At 50.4% G+C, this 21,333-nt stretch overlaps 1 protein-coding gene across 1 annotated transcript in view; it reads right to left on the reverse strand.

Moving 5' to 3' along the window:
* CRACR2A (calcium release activated channel regulator 2A) overlaps nt 1-21,333 on the reverse strand; it is a 69,438-nt gene that overhangs the window by 26,531 nt on the left and 21,574 nt on the right. Inside the window, exons 5-8 of the mRNA XM_069490425.1 lie at nt 13,529-13,619; nt 10,584-10,679; nt 8,546-8,733; nt 3,412-3,483 (exon numbers count right to left, since the gene is read on the reverse strand). Of these exons, the coding sequence (XP_069346526.1) occupies nt 3,412-3,483; nt 8,546-8,733; nt 10,584-10,679; nt 13,529-13,619 (447 nt within the window). The remainder of the gene's footprint in view (nt 1-3,411; nt 3,484-8,545; nt 8,734-10,583; nt 10,680-13,528; nt 13,620-21,333) is intronic.

Here is a 21,333-nt window from a genome sequence, read left to right on the forward strand (position 1 = left end):
TGAGCTCCCTCTTCCTCCCTCCCACTGTGACCAGGCACTGTTCTAGTGTTCTAGCTGTCAAGGTCACACCGATGAGCAGAACAAAAAGTCTTTGCCTCAGGGAACTTGCCTGTTAGTGGGGGGATAATTATGGCTGAGAAAATAAAGCAGGAAAGTGGAATGAGGAGAGCCAGAGGGCCCAGGGCTGTTTCCAGCAGAGTGGCTGAGAGGGCCCTGCTGCTCAGGCAGCATCTGAGCGGACCTGGAGAGGGAGGAGCTGGCCAGGTGTTGGGGGAGCATTTCAGGTAGAGGAGACGGCAAGGGAAAATCCTTGAGTTGGGACTCACCTGGCGTGCATGAGAGGCAAAGGAGGCAGAAGAGTGCTCGTGCTCGAAGGGAGAGCAGGGATGAGGTCAGAGAAAAACTGGGGGGAGGGTGAGGACCTAACCCTTCACACCCTTGTGGGCCACCGTACAAACTTAGATTTTTACTCCAAATGAAATACGAATCCAAGGGGCTCGGGGTGGATGGTGGAGGGGTGCCAAGACCTGAGTCCAGTCTTCAAAGTACCCAGAATACACAGCTGGGGACAAGGGCGGGGCCCCAAGACTTCACCAATATTTTTACCAACATGGAAGTCACCGGCAGCCTGGACAAGAACTGTTTCCAGGGAACAGTGGAGAAAAAAGCCTGGCTGGAGGGTTGAGCATGTGAAGAAATGGAGTGGAGACAGTGAGTGTGAACAACCCTTTTGAAGCGTTTTTGCTGCAAAGGGACTGTAGAATTGCAAAGTGGATGGAAAGGAGGTGAGGACCAGAGATGTCAGACAAGGAATGTTAGGGTACAGCTGTAGGTCCCTCCAAAAGAGACAAAACTGACAGAGGAGGAGAGAGAGCAACGCTGGCACAGCCCCCGAGGAAGCAGGCAGAGATGCGGGCGCAGAGCCCGCCTTTCCCTTCCTCGTGCTTGGCCTGTCTCAGAGACAGCCGGGGCCACTCACGGGAGCTTCCTCCTGTGCCCGTCTGTGCCCACATCTCTGCCTTCTCTGCTGTGGCGATGACCTCCCTGTGCTCCTGGCAGAGGCCACCCCCTCTGCACCATTCCCAGCTTGTATTCTAGAAGGAGCTCCCACCCCCTCTTGCTTCCAGAGAAGGAGCAGACTGGAGAAGTGAGTGACCGGGACGCAGTGTGGCTGCAGAACACACTTGAGGTGAAGGGCTGGGAGTGTCACCCGCTCACACAAGAGGTGGAGAGGGCGGGCCCGCTGGCCTCCAAGTGCTTTGCAGCGTTGACGCTATGAATCTTCTGGGCAGGGCCTCTGAACGAACCCACACTTTTGAAGGGGAAGTGGGGGACACAGACGTGGTACTTACTGAGTGCCAGGCACCCTGCTGAGCGTGTTGTGCACTACAGGAACAGACTGCAGGCCTGAGGGCTAACAACCTGGCACCTGGCCTCCAGCTCCCCCAGTCTTGCAGAAACACCAGGAACGTGCAGGGTTGTTTTCAGTCACCTGCATGTGGCAAGCAGGCCGGCACACAGCCAGGGCCTGCAGGCGAGTCAGGAGGGATGTGAAGGGTGTTTTCTAAGCCCTGAGAATGGCAAAGAGAGCTTCTCATGCCAGACGCACCCTCACTTTGCGTGGGCAGTGAGTTAACAGCCTGGCACCTGGGTGAGGACTTTGAGAGCCCTGGGAAGTCCCACCTTGATTGGAGGGCACGCTGTGCTGCGTCCTGCTTTGTGTGGCCAGCTCCGGTGTTTAAAGACATGCTGTCATCCTCTTTAATGCATCTGCTTCGGTTCATGCCACTGCCCTGCCATTCCCATTCACATATGTCATCTAATTCTCAACAGAAGCCTGTGAGCTGGGCATGAGAAAATGAGGACTTGAACTGGTTAGGTCAACTGCCCAAGGTCGCATAAGCTAATGAGGGGCAGTGCTGGGGCTCGAACCACGTCCAGCTCAAAGCGCACATTCCTAACTGAGTGTCCTAAGATTGCTTCTGTTTGCCTCTGTTTGCACTAGGAAGGCAGCCTTCGTCCCCAGGTCACATCCCAGCCACTGTTCTGATCCCACCACCCTCCCCCACTCCTCCCTCCACATTCCTGCCACCCTCCCCAGCCCACCCCGCATCATCTCCCCCTTGATTGCTGGTGGTTTCGCCGTGGAGGGAAGGTCTGCCCTGGGGCCTCCCTCCACCTCCCGGCTTTCGTCAGCTGGAGGGGCTTAGCTTGGTAACCCCACGATGGATGGCACAGAAGGGCTGTAGGCACGTGATTCTGCACAGATGCTGGTCTCCATTAAAGAGACCAGTGAGTATTCGCAGAAAGCTGCCTGGTCATTCTCCCCTGCTCAGTCTCCTGAATCTGCCCTTTTATTTTTTTCTAAATACAATAGAACAAAAGAAGGAAAAGACTGAAAAACTTGTCCTTGTACATCTTGTTCTCTTCCTTTGACTAAAGCCTTCCTACGAATCAAGACCTCCTCTCCAGTGGATTAGAGCTGGGCTGTCTAAGAAGCCCGGCACCTCGCCTGCCTCCGGAGGCCTGACCGCACCGTAGATGGAGTTTGGTTGGTGGGAAACGCACTCGGGTTGAGTACTTTTCAATCTGGTAGCATCTGAGATGCCAGACACAGTGCCCTTACCCTGCTTTCACAAAAACAAAAACAAAAAACCTCACAAGGCACCTGGGAAGTGATTCAAAACCACTTGTCCTTTAGAAATCAGCACCCACAGGCCTTCTGTTTCGTCCCCGTTCCCCGAGAGGTGCTGAGCAGGCAGCAGGCACAGGCTCTTAGACGCTTCACAGGCAAAATTGAAAACGCCACCTTTCCCCACACAGGTTTGTTTTCTTGGGCACATTCCAGGCCAGCTCACTTTGAATTTGTTGCAGTGAGTTTTAGAAAGCTGAACAAACCCCATTCTTGGCACTCTGTCTGTGATTCCTCTGCTCACTCAACAAACATGAGCAGAATGTGGCCAAGTGGAAAGAGTTAGCCAGATGCGAGTTTCAACTCCGGCTCCGCCAGTGAGCGGCTGCGTCACGTGTGGTAAATCACCTCATTTCTCCAGTGTCAACTTCCTGATCAGTCCGTCCCTGTATGAACAACTGCCCTTCTTACTAACAGTTTTGTTGAAGATGAAAGAGACGACATGTCCGGCCTAGACTAGATGCCCAATAACTGCACTTTCCTCCTGCTTGCGTTGGAGACACACAGCCCCCGTGAAGAGAAATGGAGAGGGAGGTGGGCGTGTGTGTGAATGACCAGAACAGAGTGGGTACTCCATGGCCCACACACTCCGAGAGGACCAGGGGATAAAGGCCCTCTCAGCAGCTACGCTTCCCAGCAGCAGCGCGTGGGCAACGCTCTGGGACTCGCCCTTCCAACCCGAGGCTCCCGGGAGGCAGTGTCCCCAGTGTCCAACGCACCTTAGGAAGTCCAGCTGCTTCAGGAGCCCGGCCTTCTCCCGCTGGAGGCTCTCCGTCACGCGGTACACTTCCCTGGGGAGGAGGCAAGCGTGTGGTCAGCCACCCAGCATGGGCGCAGTGCTGAGGCTGGACGCCCGGGACGCTCACGCTGGAGGCCAGCAGGCGAGGCCCACGAGGGGACGGAAGGGAATGGAGGAACGTGGCCTTCCTCCAGAGAGCCCCTGCCGGGCGCAGGTGCTTACAGCCGTTATTTCCGTCATCGCAGACACCCTACCCGAGAGGTGAAATTATCCCCGTGTTGTAGACCCTGGAGCCAAAGAAGTTCCACAAGTCTTCCCAGGTCACACAGACAACCTGTGACCCAGCCAGGGTCCTCATCTATACCTCCTGCCCCCAAACCCTGCTCAAGCTACAGCCACTTCCCGCGGCACCTGTGAATACGGCTGGATGAGAGCTGTACTGTTTTCCCAGCCTCCAAACCATCCTGCCCTGCCCAGACTTCAGGGAATTAGCATCGATATTTTTCTCCAGCCAGATCTTGGAGGGGGAGAACAGAACCTGCATTACGCCCCCCCCCCCGCCCACAGGAAGAATCATTTCCCCTTTCCCACCTTCCCCCTGAAGTCCCCAATCTATTTCCAGACATCTGGAATTTCCACTGTTGGGCATTCACTTCTTTGACTTAGTATTTCTCCTCCTCTCTGGCTGTAATGCAGAGATAGGATGGATCGATTCGAAACAGCCGTTTACATCAGGGTGTGAACATGTCAATCATATCAGGAGTTTTGAGGAAGGGGAGAGAGAAGCAGAGAGGTGGTGGCACAGGGTGACTGGGGGCAACTCAGATGGGGCGCAGGGTTGTACCTGGTTTCTTTACAGCTATGTCCTCAACATAGTGCCTGGCACAGAGGTGCAGTCAGCAAACAGTGGCAGGAAGAAAGAAAAGAGAGGGGGAGTAAAAGAGGTGAGGAGAAGGGAAGCAGGGAGAAAGGGAGGCAGGGAGGGAGGCAGGGAGGAGGGGAGGCAGGGAGGAGGGGAGGCAGGCAGGCAGGCATGTGTCGAGAAGGTCTTCAGCACCACTCAGAAAAGAAATGCAAGGAAAACAAATAAAGCAGAATTGAGTGATACTGGGAAACTTGCTTAACTTCACAATTCTGTCTTGGTCTTTCCCTCTGTGCGCCACACCATGCTTTAGAAATTTCAAAATCGCCCTTGGATCTTGCTGTAAAGGGTCCATAGTTCCACATTTCCAAACCACAGCGTAGATTTTAGTGCAGAGAGCATCTTGCAGCCTGATCAATGCATCATTTTCCACAGGCTGTCGGGGCTGCCTGGCTGTGCACACCCCAGGCTGGGCAAGGGCAGCCACCCCTCTGCCACTCCAGTGACATCATCACCGAGCTGTCCAAAACAGCACCAGCATGCTGGGTCCATGGGACTCTCCTGCCAAGCTCCTAATAACCTGATTCCTTAAATGGTATCTGTGTTTCTTTTTTCCCCTCTTCATAGAATAATTGTAAAGTCAATTTATGGCAATAACAGGCTGAATCAAATGCTAAGTTCACCTCAGACAATCCTAATTAAGCAACAAAACTTCTCTGGCTCCTGCAGAGCTGCAAATTCTTAACATTTTATTACCAATTATATTTAATTTCAACTTGAGGGAAAACAACGTATTTCCCATTATCCAAACTGGGTCCCCAAGCCCCTGTCTAAGACTCTACTCTGATGAGCGCTACGTGAGCAGGGCTGCCGCTCCCAGCTCCGGCCCTGGGAGCAGGAGGTCCCCTGCGCCGTGCCTCAGACTGCCCACCCCACCCTGCATCTCACTTCTCTCTGGGGGCCAAGAGTGCACAGATTTCCCTCTACCAAGGAAAATCATTCGCTGGGGGCCTGTGGTCCAGGTTCTCACACAGTGTCACTGAGCAGCCAGTCCCTACATCCTAGGTCCCCTCTGGCCTTGCCTACACAGCTGACTGTTGGAGCTACACACACACACACACACACACCCCCCCGTATGTATCACAGATACATGCAAATATGTGCACTATGTCTATTTGTCCAGTGAACATACATCTATTTGGACATTTGTATATACATATATACACACATACGCATATACATTGAGATATATATTTTTATGTCAACAAAGAGAAAGGCATTTCTGAAAAAACAACACTTGGATATTTGACTAAATGTCCTCTAAAGTCCTTCTAACCTAGAGGTTCTACAAGTCTACACATGAGTAATATATAAACCAAAAGGGAAAGAACCTGCTGTTTTCCTGGAGTGGCAATTGGTGAGGGGTTTATGGTTACCTTTAGGGAACTGCTGTTGGCTTTGATTTTAGGAGAGGGATGAGTTATGGAGCACTCTGCAAGACATTAATATATTGTCAAGTGAGAAATGCGAGGAAATGCAGAACAGCATGCTTAGTATGCTACTGCTTTATCAAGGAAAATAGTGTGTGTGCATGCGTGTGTCTATGTGCCTGTGTGCTTGTATGAGTATGTGTGTATGTGTGTGTCTATGTGCCTGTGTGCTTGTTGTATGTGAGTGTGTGTGCATGTGTGTGTCTGTGTGCTTGTATGTGAGTGTGTGTGCATGTGTGTCTACGTGCCTGTGTGCTTGTATGAGTGTGTGTGTGCATGTGTGCATGTGCTTGCATATACACGGCATATTCTGGAAGGATCTGCAAGAAACCGTGACTGGTGGCTTCTGGGTGATGAGACTGGGAAAAGGCTGGGGAGGCAGACCACTTTTTGAGTATCTATCCTTTTGTCCCTTTCGAATTTTGTGCCTTGTCATCTCTACCTACTCAAAATAAAAGTTAATTTAAAAATAAACAGAGAAGTACTGCTTCTCAACTGACTTTTATCTTTGTGTTATCTCCTTGATTGATAGTTCTTTCTTCATCTCATTTTAAAATCTAGTTCTCCTACCTTGTGCATCGTCAAAGAACAGAAAAATTAATTTTGCCCGTTCAGAATTCTTGCTGATAAATGACTCAGTCTGTTTATCTCCCAGATGCACCCTTTCCCCTCCCAGCTGCTCTGGAGCAGCACAGTGGAGTGAGGCATTGCCAGGGAAGCACAGGAAAATCAGAACTAGGCTTCATCCCTGTTTTCTGTCTCTAACTAGCTGTGTGGCTTTGGGCTGTTTGCCACACCTCTCTGAGCTTCAGTTTGTTCATGTACAAAATGAGGGAGGTAGATCAGAGCATTAAGGTCCTCTCAGTGTGTTGGTCAGCGATTCCCTTCTACAGAGAACAGGCTGAGGCTCCTGTTGCATTTCCCTCCTGGCCTCGCTGGGCAGCACGCGCTCTCTGGCCGGCCGCTATCCTGCAAGCTCCTGCAAGCGTCCCACAGCAAGCCAGGAAGGCTCTGCAGTCATATTCTCTCTTCCTCCCAACCCGCCTTCCTTCCCTGTTTTTCAGTTCCCACCCTCCAGAGATTGTGTCTCTGGCTTGGTTAATTAAGATAAGACTTCAGAACGCTTTGAATCCTCACGCTGTGATGTGACACTCCAGCACTGGGTGTTTATTTCCATTTGCTGTTCTAATGCTAGTGCCTTCAGATGTTTATTGCTTTTAGAACTTGATTGAATTTTAAGAGCCTGAATCTTTAATTCTGTCTGTAAAGTTAAATGCTGACACCTTGTTGACCTGTTCTCAGCGAAGAGGAACTGATTTTGCTTGTTTACGATGAAATACACTGTCCTTCCTTCCACAACTGGTGGTCCAGGAATTGTTTTAAGTCAGCTACTTGGGAGACTTTTTTTTTTTAAACTGGAGATATCTTACCAGGGTAAAATTCCCAATCCAAACACATTCCCTCCCTTCCATACCAGGCGATCAGTCCTGAACAGCACGCGAGCCAGACGGGCAGAACAGGTTTAGTTAGTTAGGCCCATGACCAAAGTCTGTCCAGTGACCAGACAGAGCCGGCTAGGCTTTCACTTTTGAACAAGGGGAGCTAACATCTGTCAACATCGCGCTGGTGAGTAGCACTGCCCCTTTCCCCGAAGTCAGACATGCAGCACTGCCCGGCACCTTTCGGGACCGGACACACAGTTACCTTTTGCAGAATGAATGAGTGAGTGAGTGAGTTCTGGCCAGTCCTGCTGCTGGGAAAACATCTTCTGACTAGCTCGTTATTCTCTGGATGGAGCCAGCAAGATGTGCCCAGCACCTGGCCTTTTGGGACAGTTACTTAAACCTCTGAACCTCCGTTTCCTCATGAGTGACTCAGCGTTGATAGTAACAGTACGTGCCGTATCAGGATGCCTTAAAGGTCACATGAGATGATGTTGAATTACTGACATAAGTGAGATACTTTGAATGCCCAACACAGTACGTAGCACAAAAAAATTTTCAATAAGTGTTTGCCAAATGAGTAAGTCAATGAACATGCGGATAAATGAGTAAACAAATAAATAAGTGAGATTCTGCCACGAGCCTCAGGGTGTGTTTGTTCTCAAAACCCAAGATGCCTAAGACAAGATAAACGACTGATTCCTCAGTGACTCCTCCAGCTTAAGGTCCAGACCCAGTCTGGATCCTTCCCCCGGCGAGCCTCTGCCCAGTGCGCCGGGCTTGGGGCTGGACACCAAAGGCAGTTCACTGGGGAGGCAGGTCCCGTGGGATGTGGGGTCCCCCCACTGGGCACACACAGTCTAATCTGAGGCACACTGGTGAAAAACATGGGCACAGCTGCAGAAAAGATTCCAGGGCACTGCCCCACGCCCCATCAGATTACATGCTGGTCTCTGAAGCCCTCCTGCTTCCCTCTAGCCCACCTTGGCCTCCCATGACAGTCACTCAGAGTCTGTCTGCTCACGCAGCATCTGCTTGCAGGCTGCCTCACACTTGGTGGAATAACACGCCCTTCTAGTCACATAATAAATTTTCCAAGAACAGGGTTGTACATTTCCTGCTACTCTCAGACAATGCTTGGCAGAGTACTGGTCTGCTTAATAGCACCAGGCCCCCGGAAGAGGGTTAGAAGTGGTCTCAGGGAGCAGTGAACCCAAATCCCATTTTACAGGCAAGGTCAGGGTCCCTGAGAGGGGAGGGAACATGCCTCCAGTGGGGATGGGCTGGAGGACAGCAGCAGAGGACAGAGGCCGGACTCACGTCTCCTTCTCCTGGTGGAGTCTGCAGGCCTCCTGCTGGAGGCTGTCCAGCTGCTCCTGAGCCTCCCGCAGCTCCCGCGACGTCCGCTCCAGCTCGCGGGCGAGCTCCTGGTTAGTGAGTTTCAGCTTGGTGTTCTCAGCCTTGGTTTCATGCTTGTCACTGTGCAGGGCTGTGCACTGGCCTTCCAGCTGAGAAGAAAGGGGAGCAGAGGGGAATGAGGACCAGCCACCACCACCAGGCTGGCTCCTGGCTGCACCGTGCTGTCCCTGCCTAGAGGGCAGGAACTGTCACTGCTACCCCTTACCGCCCTCAAGCCGAAATCAGCATTTTCCTGCTCCTTAATTCACACTTACACACTTCTGCAGGCAGGGAGGGGCTTTCAGAGCACATCTCCTCTCTCCCTGTTTCCACGTAGGAACACTAAACAGTCCAGAGGGAGCTGCCCGTTCACCAAGACCACTAGCAAGGGAAATTCCACAGTCCATCTGTGTCTCCCATCTCCACGTCAGAATAGTCTTGAGACCTAACCTAAATCTATCCTGTTGCCCTTGAAGCCAGTTTTTTCCCTTGGTCCTTGATGGAGATGGGGAACAGCTAAGTGGCATTTTTCATGAAAGCATCCTTCCCGGTATTTATTCCCTTTTATACTCTCTGCTAAATAAGTCCAATGCCTTTAATCTAGAGAAGCATTTTAGGGTTGGCAGAAACCATGGAAATTCTTACAGAATAACTAAAACAGGTCAAACAGAACATGGACCCCTTCTATGTCCCTAAAGCAACTAAAAACCTGCATTTTTATAACTTCAGCTTTTCTTGGCTGGTGATTATGCTTTGCAGAGCTTCCAACCCTCAAAGTACATATATCAGAATAAATTTAGCCTAATGAATGTGGCCAGTAAGGGGAGGAAGAAGCAACAATGGGGGAGTTCATGTGATTCTCAAGAGGGACCGGCAGCATGCAGTCATTAAATTGAGTGGCGGGCGTTCACTGAGGGACAAATCTGAGCGGCAAGAACTTGATGCAGGACAGTGAGGGAGAGCATAGGGGTAGCAAGGTGCGACCAGGATGGGGAGCGGAGAGGCAGCTGCAGTGCCCGGCATGGACGTCATCCTGCTGCAGAAGGAAAGAGACCCACATCCCCAGCCGGGGTGGCAGCAGCAGCGGAACAGTCTCTGACCTCAGCAGGGGTGTCTTCAAGCACATTTTGATGTGTTCCTAAAAATAGCCCTCTCTGTTCAAACAGACGTAGTGCGTCTGAGTCTATCCAGGCCTGGGCTCCTTCCAGTGCCAGGTAAAAGGAACTTGGAGGCCAGTGGCACCTGGGCCTCTCTCCTCCATGAGCCCTTGCTATGAAGAGGAGGCTGCTGATATGAGGTTTGCCCGGATAATCAATCTTTCTGGGGACATTAGCCAGGCGTCCCCAGCCACAGAGACACTGCCCTGAGAGCACACCGCCCAGCTGCCTCCTGGAGGCTCAGGTACATCAGAGTGGCCTGTCTCGGGTCTGTGTGCTTCCTGCAGGGTTACGGGAACAGTCACCAAGGAGGCCGATGAACCTCGCCCAGGCACTGTGCCGACAGGGGAGGGACAGGCTGACCTTTGAAGGGGCTTTTCCAGCTGGAGGTATCCGTGGCCATCCTGGAGGGAAGAAACTTGCCTGCAGCAACCCCCAAATATCAGTGCTAGACAATGGCCCTTGTACCCCAGCATTTTCCTCCTTTCTTATACAGGAGGCAGGAAATAAATTCAAGTTTTGGCGTTTTGGTGGCTCTTGGGTACAACTATATGAAAATGTTTGCAGAGACCTCGTGGGGAGAATGCTTGGCAACTTTTCCAAGTTAAACACCTGGCACTGGAGAAGTAAAGGCTTTATCTTAGGATCACCTGTGATTTTTAATTCTATCTTTTGTACAGCTAAATGGTTCCTCTCAGATGAAAAAAGAAAGTCCGTAAGTGAATGGCAGGGAAAGTGGGCAAGAGCCAGAGAACAGAATGGAGTGAGGAGCCAGCTGCGCGGGGACACTGGCAACAACATACCCTTTTCTGCTTCTGGGTGAGCTGCTCCAGCTCCTGCTCCTTAGATGACAGCTTCTGTTCCAGCTCCTGACTGCGGGCCCGAAACCTCTCCGTGTCCTGCCAAGCGGGAAAGAGGGACACACGGGACCCAAATGTAGCACACCTGGGTTATAGTTTTTCCCACCCTGAACCTACTCAACAGCAGGGCCCATCAGGGCTCTTCCCACAACGTCCCGGGGCTCCAGGGAGCTGCCTGCCCAGCTGGGGAGGACCAATGAGTGTCGGTGCTCAGTGAGCACGATGTGAACTCCCGCCGCGTGTGACCATGTTGCTGACTGTGCACCCCCACCCCCACCCCACCAGGAACAGAGGCAGTGTCAGCCAGTGGTGGAGGACTGAGCAGGGAGAACAGGGGCCTGAGTTCGAATCTCAGGCCTCGGTCTCCTCATCTGTAAATTGGGGGTGGGCGGGGAAGGTGGAGGACTGGCCTCACTCTGGAAACGCAGGGGGGCTGCTCCTTCCTCTTGAGGATCCAAGTGTTCATTTTTTTCCCACGGTGCCCGAGGTTTCCCAGACCCTGGTCCTTACTGTGCCTCTACCCCCACCCTTCATACCCCTCCTCCCACCCTAGACTGGCTCCTCCATGCAGACGCACCGAGCCCCATGGACGCAGGTGCGAAGGGACCTGGCTGTGGGATGAAGAGGAAAGCGTGTGGGCTGAGGGTGTCTGGCGCGCTCAGCAGACTCAGGTCTGCTTAAGGGCCCTGAGCTGGGCAGCGCGAGACTTGGGTTCTAGCCCGCATCCCCCATCTAACTTGCTTCATTCTTCTGGATCGCTGTTTCTTCGTCCACAGAATAGAAACAAAAATACCTATGCCACCAGCAGTAGGCACAAAGGAGGTATAGCATGTGCAGGAAGAGAGGAAACCATCATAACCCCAGATATTAATGACTCACACCTGGAGCCCCCCCCAGGCTTCTCTGTGATACCGAATGACTCCTTCCCGAGGACAACAGCCAGGGGCGCTGCAGGAAAGGGCTGGAAGGTTGGGCATGACAGTGTCAGCAGCACAGGGGAGCATCGTGGCTGCGCTCGGGTCAGAGGCCTTTGGACAGCTCTGTTCAGAGGCTCAGGATGTTTCTGAGCTTCCTCTAGAGACACTACCTGGTTCCTCCGCCCGTTTTCAGGCAGGTAAATGGGAGAAGCAGCAAGGGAGAGCCTGTGATTGTCCTCATCTTAACCACATGAGTGGCAGAGGTAGGGCCCAGCCAGTCAGCTCCTGCTCCCGACGTTGGTTTCCAGAGAATCAGTGCCAGGAATCTGCCTCCTTCAACTGAGCTGCTCACCGAGCGGGGCCGTGAACACCGCTGGGAACGGAAGCGGCTCCAGAATCCCCACGCGGATGCTGCCATCCCCGAGGTGGCCAGTGGGGCGTTTCACTGCCCCTGCCAGGACAGAGCATGGCGGGGTCCGCGAGGGCCAAGTGACGACGTGCTTCCCTCCTGGCCAAACTGCTAAGCGTCGAGCCGGATCCAAACCCTCGCCAGAGGGTGCGGCCTTTTCCATGATGTCATAAACTGTAACCCTGCTACCCTCACTCCGTCTCCAGGCAAAAGCCCGTGTATCTCCAGGCTTAATAGCGCTGCCAAAGACACTTAGCAGTTTCCCTGTTCATGCAGAAGGCAAAATCTAAGCAGTGAGCTTCAGAGGCATCTGGCGTGGAGAAGGAGGGGCAGCAGAAGGGGATAGGGGGCCTGGGTCACCTGCGGTGACGCTGATTTGTCCTTGAAGTTTTTCCTCTGACCTCTGCCCACTCCCACCTTGGCTCTGCCCTACCTTTTGCTTCTGGAATCATGCCTCTTCTTTAGCTAAGACCTTTGACCTGCAGTCACGGCCCAGGCAGAAGGGGCCAAACGCCCCACAGAGCTGGCCTCTCTCTCTGCAGGATGCTCCTTGGGATCAAGGGGGTGGCTGTCCTATGGCCGGGGAAAGCGGCTGTTCTCGGACACTGTTTTCGGGTCTGCCGGTGAGCAGTGTGTGCCTGCCGTCTGTGTGCCGTGTGCTCACGCAGCTATGAGGCCGGGGGGCGCCGGGATGCCCTAAGGCCGCACACAAGCACGGGAGGTCCGGAAACGCCCACAGGCCTCCAGAGGGCCCCAGCTGGAGACATTACTGCATTTTTTCTGAGAAGGGTTCTGAATCCCTCTCTGAACGACGTCTGTCACAATACCTGGAGCAGCGGTGTGGGAAATCCGAAGCAGCATAAAATTAAAATGTGGTTCAAGGGAAGGGTGTGACAACAGCCCAGGCGTAGCACTGAGGCCGAGGAAGCCGCCGGCCAAGATCAAAGGCTTTTCTGCCAAGAGCCCACCAAGTGAGAGTCCAAAAATGGGTACTAGAGGTCCCTGGAGCTTTTTTTTTTTTTTTTTTTTTCTTTTTATGAACATGTTCCAAAAAGGGTCCTGCTTAGCTTGGCAACGACAAGAGTCTGTCAGTCCTGACCTCCCAAGACAGACGGCAGGGCTTGGTGCATGTGGGTGGCCTGCTCTATAGCTCTGGGGACCGGCCAGTGCCAGTTCCAACTTCACAGGGAAAGCGTGCACCTTCATCCTGTCATTCAGCCATTCCCTTGTTCATTCATTCCTGGACTCAACAATATTTGTCGGGCACCTGTGATATTCCAGGCATAGTCCAGGTGCTGCAGACACCTTAGTAAGTAGAAGATAAAGACCCTGATCTTGCGGAGCTTGTGTACTAGGACAAGGAGACAGATAAGAATCAATGAAAACAAACAAGGATATTACATGTCATGTGTGAAGGTGACAAATGCCAGGAAAAACAAATAAAGCAGAGAGAGGGACTCAGGAGTGCCACGGTGGGGGCATGTGACCCTCCGTGAGCGGGGGAGGTGGTGAGAGCAGACACGTCGCTGTCCCTGGAGCCAAGCCCGGCAGTGCTCACCCACCTTCAGGAGAAACTGCTCCTTCTCGCTTTTGATCTGTTGCTCCATCTCCTCATACAGATGCTGGATTTCTTCATCATAAGCAGCAATTTTCCTACAGCGGCGGCAAAAGGAGAGTACGTTGGGGTCTGCACTGAGGTTCCCCTATTCCACAGTGGCTGCTCCTGGAGCTCAGACACCAGCACCCACTCTGGAGCTGCGGGCAGGGGAGGCCCACGGGGGCAGCTCGGCCATGGCTTCAGGATGAGCCCCTCTGGGGCAGCCGACCCAGCAGGGATGCAGGCCACAGAGGTCCAGTGGGACCTGCCCGGCTGCCGGTAGGTTTCCTGCGGCCTCGACTCCCCTCCTCCAGCCATGGCTCCCCGATGGCCCACACGCACCTGGGCGAGGCTTCCCTGGGCCCATCCGCCTTCGCTCTGTTTTATTTCCACGCCCGGCCTCCACCAGAGAAGCTGTCTGTACCCCCGGGCCCCAGTGCATGCAGACCGTAGGAAGTTGCATTGCACAGGTTTATCTTGTCCCTGTCCGGACACTTTTGCTCTGCCTGCCTACAGCAGCACTCTGACGCTGCGCTGTCAGAGGACTCTCCCACACACCCTGTGTTGGGGTCTGCGGGACGTGTGTTTCCTTGTTTTAAAAAAATTATTTTTTATTTTGAAATTTTTTTCTTTCAGATGCCAAATCCAAAGCAAGATCTGTGTTTCTTATAAGATTCTCAAGAGATTCCATGACGATGACAATGACAGCTACCAACCCCCACAAGGGAAAGGGCCACACCTGTCTCAGTGCCTAAGCCACCCAGGCACAGGGCCACAGGCAGGCAGTGTGACAGGGCGAGGCTGGTCAGGGGATGGCCGTGACAGGATGTCCTCCTCCCTACTCTCCCTCTCAGCATCCTCCCCCCGCTCTGAAGAGGCCCACAGGACGGGAAGAGAGTACCTGGGAACTCTGTTCCTATACAAAGAGTAAGACCAATACAGCTATGGGGACAAGGTTTGTAGGCCATCCCCAGGGATGACCCTTTTCTGTTCCCCATTCCCTCCCTATAATAGATCTTCCTTCCAACGCCCTTCCAAGTTCAAACAGGAGGGGTCTGGTGCTAGCATTTGAACTGAAACTGGAAGTTATCACACTAAGCATTAACATTTCCAGGTAATTGCATTTTTAAACCTTTTCTCTGACAACGTAGTGAAAATCCTTCTCGCTGGTCCCCACTCTCTGTCCTCTCCCCTCCTGTTAGAGGAACTCCAGCCTCTGTGACAGGCTGATGTGGCTCTCAAGACCTGTTTAGAATATGCAACACAAACCCCCCTCCCCAAATTTTGGCTCCTGCCATTCTAAATGCAAATGATAGCAAACCCACCCTGTCCTTTATTCAGGCGACTTCAATAATTGAGGTAATAGCCCTGGTTCTCAGGTCTAAGCAGTATTGGGGAGATCTCTGAATAAAACATAAAGGATGGGAATGTATTTACATTATGAGCCCTCCACCATTCTAACCTCTACCTCCCAGGTCCACTTGGGACTCCAACCCAGGGCCAGACCTTCCCTGCTATTGGAGGGTTGGCTGCAGCCCAACCGCTGTCCCTGCCTCACTCGCTACCTGCTGGGGGAGCACTTTGACCATGTGCACAGGAGAGCAATGAACAAGCAGCCATTTTGGCTGGTGTCCTTCCAGTTCTACAGCACCCACAAATCTGACCCAGACAAAGTAAATGGTGTGAGACTCCATGTTGGGGTCATTTGTAACAGAGCACCAGGGTCTTGGCTTTACTCTCAAGACCAGAAACTTGACAATAATGGCCCCAGGTGTGCTCAGCAAAAGATGACAGTGCAGGACTTCTGCAAGCTGTGGTCCTGTCTTTATGAATGTGTTCTGCATCGCTGGCCCAGCAAATATTTATTTGGCTACGAGTAAGAAATCTCATCTTGGTGAATGACAGATGTTTGGGACTGTTACTTTTGCTCTCAGCTAACCCTTAACGATTAAAAGAAAGTCTTGGAGGGAAAGTAAAGAAAAACTGCCCATGCTGTTGAAGAGGAGCAGAAAATAGGTACACTTTGACAGAAATAGGTACACTTCGAAGGAACTTTTAGAAAGTAAGGTGGTTTTCTCTTGGTGTCTGGAATTATTTTCCCATGTTTGAAAAAACTCAGATGCTACACGGCAAATGGTATCAAGGAAAACTTTAGACAGTGATTCCAACTATACAAATACTGGAGAACTAATAAAGCAAGATGAGAGAAACTTAAAAATCGATTTGGCTCTGCTATAGCAATACTAATTACAGTCATTCATATAAATTATTTACCATTCATGCCTAATAACCATGTAAAGTATTAATTCTATAATATCATTAAATGTATTATATTAACTTTGCTCTAAGTTTTACTTGATTAAATTAATACATTCTATGTTTTTCATGTGCACATATCAGTTTGCTAGTCATGAATTAAGTTATTTTGTAAACCACTAAGAAACAACTGGAGGGAAGACAGATACAGCCTCTGAAAGGTGCCTACTCCCAGTTCTCACTCACACAGCGCAGGTCTACGGCACAGGAGCCCTGAGTGGGCCCAACCAAGCTCACACACAGAACCAGGTCTTTGGAGATGCTGGCCTCCGGGGAGGAGGAGGGGGAGACTCTCCAGGCCTGGATGACATTATGATGAGTCTGGGTCAGAACACACCAGTCCCAGGAAAGGGGAGCGTTACGGTGCTGTGCACACCAGTCACATCTCACTAAACCAGCTCACCAATCAGAAGACCAGTCTCCTGATCCTGGAACCAGCTCACTTGCTCAGTGTGACCTTGGGCAAGGGCTTTGGCCTCCTCGCACCCCTCACACAGTAGCACCTGCTCTGTGTTCCTCACGGTATTGTCATGATGAACAAACAAGAGAGTGGGTGTGAAAAAGTGTTCATCACAGAGCCCTGAATACATGTGCAGGATTATTTATTATTATAATTATTATATAATCACGGGCACTGCTCCCCAAGGGGAAGACAGTCTTGGTTTCAAGGATAAAGGGCTGCTGGGTTTGGAAAGGCTCAGAGGCAACCAGGAAGATGAAGAAGAAACAGCTCAGTCAATAAAAACTCCTGTTGGACCAATCGATTAGAGACGCAGGCTGTGTGCGAGCGGGATGTGCAGAGCTCCAAGCCTGGTCTGCAGGAGCCCCGCGGTGGCTGTGTGGGCAGCAGCGGCAAGGGACACTCTAAAAGCATCTGCACGTGTGGCATGCCACGTTCCAGCACCTCTCGCCATATTCCACCATCAGAGGAAAGAGACGACTCATCATGTTTGCCTATCATATACATTTGGTTGCTACAATTGCTAAAACCACTCATATTGCCTAATGCACACAAACCGACTTTGAAGTCTTCTCTGTGAAGATTTTCCCTTCTGTTCCAACCCTCACTGACCCCTTCTCTGAACGCTGATGACAGCACATGTCTTCATTTGACCATTTTACATTTAACCTTAAATGGCCCTGAACAACTGTTTTGTTTGGATTCACGTCGTTGCAACTAGGTTATGAACACTCAGCACATATTTATGTTACCCACAGGGCCTGTGCTCAAAATGTTAATGCTGAAAACTCAATTTACAACTTTGGGAACCAAATTCAGAAGCTCATGGACCATATTACGGGAACACTAGATTCCATGGGAATTGAGCAATTTCAGGGTTGGAAGGTTTGTCTGATCCAACCACCTATTTTTCCAGTGTTAAACTTCTTGCCACAATAGCTGCATTAAATATTTACCCAAACTAGGTTCCCAGACCTTCAGTGACAGGGAACCTTCTGTCTCTCTAAGCCATTCTTTCATATTTGGAATATTCTGGCTTGCAGAAATCTGTCTTTCCATGAGCTTCCCCCTCACCTGCATAAAAGCCCTTCACATGTTTGAGAACAGGACCAAGACTGCAAGCAGATGCTTGGGTGCAGGTCGCTTCCTTCAGCTGTGTCTCACATGGATTGCTTTTTGTTGTTTTTTGGTAGGACCCTTACAATTCCCTCCCCTGTTCCCTGAATGGGCTGTAATTATCTTTCTCAAGCCATGAAGCTCCAAACTAAACGCCCAGTGTCCGAGTCTGATCAGTGCAGATTAGAGCTGGCTCTTGCCTCTCTTGTTCTAGATGCTGCATATCTATTCATGCAGCCTGAAATCGCGTTGACTTTTCAGCCACACCACAGCTGATGAATGCTAAAGCCATTTGTCAACTAAAACCTCTACATTTTATGTCTGTGATTGTTTTTTGACTGAATCATATCTCTTCCACCTTGTGCTTCGGCCACTGGCTTTTTGGACACAGAGCAGGATCTCAAATGTAATTCCATTAGATTTCATGTTTCTGGTCATCCCGTGTGCTCAATGACCTTCCAAGTTTTGTTGATATTTTAAATTTTTAATCAGAATGTAAGCTAAATAATCTACAATGTTGCTTTTTATGCTTTAATTCATCTGAGAATTATTTAGAAGATTGTTTTTAAAATATACAAACTATTGGTTTCTAGTTTTATTGTACTATAGTAAGAGAATATACTGGTAATGTATTTGCTTTTTGGAACTATTACCCTTTCCTCTGCAGACAAAAATATTAACAATTTTTACATAACTTCTATGAGAAGAATGCATACTCTATTTGTAAGGCACAAAATTCTATATTCATCTCTTAAAGTTGCTCATTGGTGGTTTCAAATACTTTATATCCTTCATGTACTTTTGCCTGACTAATGTGTCATATCTGAGATAAACCTGTTAAAGTCTTCTAAAGTCCTATTTTGATCAAATTTTCTTTGTTTTTCTAAAAGTTTCTGTTGTATGGATCTTGCTACTGTTTTTTGGTGCATAAAACTTTACGTATGTTGTACCTTCTTTATGGATGGAACTTTTTCTTATTACTACAAAATATTTCCTCTTCCTTTATTCATGAAATTGGTAAAAATGCTGAACAAAATAAGGACAACCTGTAGTAGAGCCCTCTAAGCTATTAATTAATTAATAGCATGCACACAACTATTCAATCTATCTTACATTAGTCATTCTAAAAACATTTACTCCCCACCCCAACCCAGGCAACATCTATTTAATTATTCCATTTTCTAGTATCTCACCCTAGTTGTTTCGAGCCACATGAGGAGGGGGAGACAGAGAAAAGGTAAGTGAAAGAGAAGGGAAAGAAAGAGACGTGAGTCCTCGATGGGACAGAGGACAAATGTGTGGAGCAGCCAGCCCGAGGCAGCAATGGTCACAAGCACTGATATCTGTCCTCTTTCCTTTCTGTCCTCATGGTGGCTGGATGGTTCCTTTCGTGTGTTGCAGGGTAGGCCGGGTCATAGACCCCTTGCTGACACCGCTGTGGTTGCCTCCGAGTTCATGAGACTTGAAGTTAGAAGGCCCGAGTTCAAATCCTGGTTCTGATGTTTACAAGCTTTCTGGCCTTGGACAAGTCACGTTACCTCAGTAAGCCTGAGGTTTTCTATGTCTAAAAAATCAGTTGGTAATACCTATTTTAGAAAAAAGTTGTGAAGATTAAAAAAGATAATGCATGTGGAAGCAACTAGCAGAATAGGTAGCAGATAGAATGCACTTAATAAATTCTAATTAAATAAGTTCTCTGATTCCCCCGTACTTGTGGATCCCATTTTGAGAGTCACAGCTCAACAGCCCTTCACACATGAGCCAAGGGGCAGGCAGAAACAGGAGGCGGATGGCGCAGCAGCCCGGAGGACCTGGGATGAAGAAACGTGTGCAGGAGTCGTGAAGTGTCATGAACAGAGGACGCAGGGATGGACACACCTAGGCGGCTCAGTGGAGCAGAACTAAATGTAGAAAGAGCGCTTGTAATCCTAGCACTTTGGGAGGCCGAGGCGGGAGGATCGCTTGAGCTCAGGAGTTCAAGACCAGTCTGAGCAAGAGTGAGACCTCGTCTCTACTAAAAATAGAAAGAAATCTGCCAAACAACTAAAAATAGAAAAAATTAGCCGGGCATGGTGGTGCATGCCTGTAGTCCTAGCTACTCGGGAGGCTGAGGCAGGAGGATCGCTTGAGCCCAGGAGTTTGAGGTTGCTGTGAGCTAGGCTGAGCCCACGGCACTCTAGCCTGGGCAACAGAGCGAGACTCTGTCTCAAAAAAAAAAAAAAAAAATGTGGAAAGAGAGATCCATACACCACCACCAACTTTAAAAAGTGTTGATTAAGCCCTTCTTAAGGTATCACTCTGGGCAAAATAATTTAAACTTAGGTTATGCTCTCTGTATACCAGGTAGTTAGCATCTAAGAATACCAAGTCCACTGCTACAGTGGCAGGGAGGAAGGGAACCGGCAGAGGCAGCACCAGGAAGTAGACCCCAAGAACCTTCCTGCGCCCTGGCTGACAGTTGCCCTGTGACCTCGGAGCCCTGCTGGAGGAGAGTGCAGGGGCTGCCTGCCCTGGTTGGGGGGAGGATGGTGGAGTTCCCAGGGGAAGAGTTAAGAAAGGCTGAGTCCAGACAAGGGAGATGTTCAACAGCTGAGGGGAAGGAGTAACAGGATGCCGCAGGGGGGGGATGGGTCTGAAAGAATTAGTCTCACTGAAAGCTCGGATGGAAGATCCAGGTCCAACTCAGGGGATTACATGTCACCCAGGATGTCTGGCTCTGGCAAACATCCCTCCCTACAGGATGACGTATGTGTGTGTGTGTGTGTGTGTGTGTGTGTTGGGGGGGGCTGGGATATTGGGGTACTAAGGCTGGGAGGAGAATGGGATAAGTGGGAAGGAAGGAGGGGTAGAGAAATCATGATTCTCATGTAAATACAAGGCTTAGGTTCTGAGAGGCCTTTACAGATAATTTGTAGGGAACTGCAAGGTGAGATGTAGTTAGCAGTAACTTACCCTGCGAGCCTCCCACAGAAACTGTGAAAATTAATTAACCTTCACAAAATGCTTTGCACACAGACTGTGCCACACTGGATCAGAGCATTAATACTTAACACTACTGGAGCCCGACAACAGCACTCAGGCCGAGGCCTTCCTGCTGTAGAACACTGCTGGGTCGAAATTTTTTTTCTTGTTCCTTCTCTCCTTTACCTTCACTTTTGAATAAAATCTACCAGGATTTCAGAGGGTCTTAGAAAGCCATCCAGTCGAGTCCACCACCTAGGTTCTAGGCAAGGATGTGCTGAAATCATTCCAAGAAAAAAAGTAGCTTCTTCCTTTCCTAAGTGAGAGTGTAGTCTTGACCTTGAAGAGAGGAAGTGGCATTTCTCTACATGTTAGATATGTTTCAGGAGCTTGAACTCAAGGCAGAGTTCCAGAAATGGCCACTGGCCTTGGACAGCTGTCATTCTGATTTCACATGTGTCTTAGAGGGCTGCCAGTGGTCTGATCATTATGTCTCCTGGTTTGCAAAGTCTGGTGAAAAGCAAATGCAAAGAGAGGGAGACTCTCCCCTCCCCATCATAGGCTGGGCCTTAAGAAGCTCATGTAAAGCCCTTTGTTTTGCAAGTGAAGAAAATGAGGGTCAAAACAGCAAAATTACCAAATTGCCAAGAGTGAGTGTAGGGGCAGGACCCAGGCCTTGCCTCCAGGTCCCACGGTCCCATCCACAACACCACAATGACAATGTCTTCCCAAGCAGTCTATGCTGTAAAACTGACAACTCTGCATGTTTGCATTTAGGGTTGTCAACGTTCCAAATTCCACCTGGACACCGTCACTTGGGAAATGAGCAGGAGGGGCCGGCTGACTGCACTCTGGGGCTGAAAGGAGGCAAGACCATGGAGGGGCCTGGCTCCCTTTCCCACGTACCCCCTACTCCA

The sequence above is a fragment of the Eulemur rufifrons genome, chromosome 16, assembly GCF_041146395.1.
Source record: "Eulemur rufifrons isolate Redbay chromosome 16, OSU_ERuf_1, whole genome shotgun sequence".
Classification (NCBI taxonomy): domain Eukaryota; kingdom Metazoa; phylum Chordata; class Mammalia; order Primates; family Lemuridae; genus Eulemur; species Eulemur rufifrons.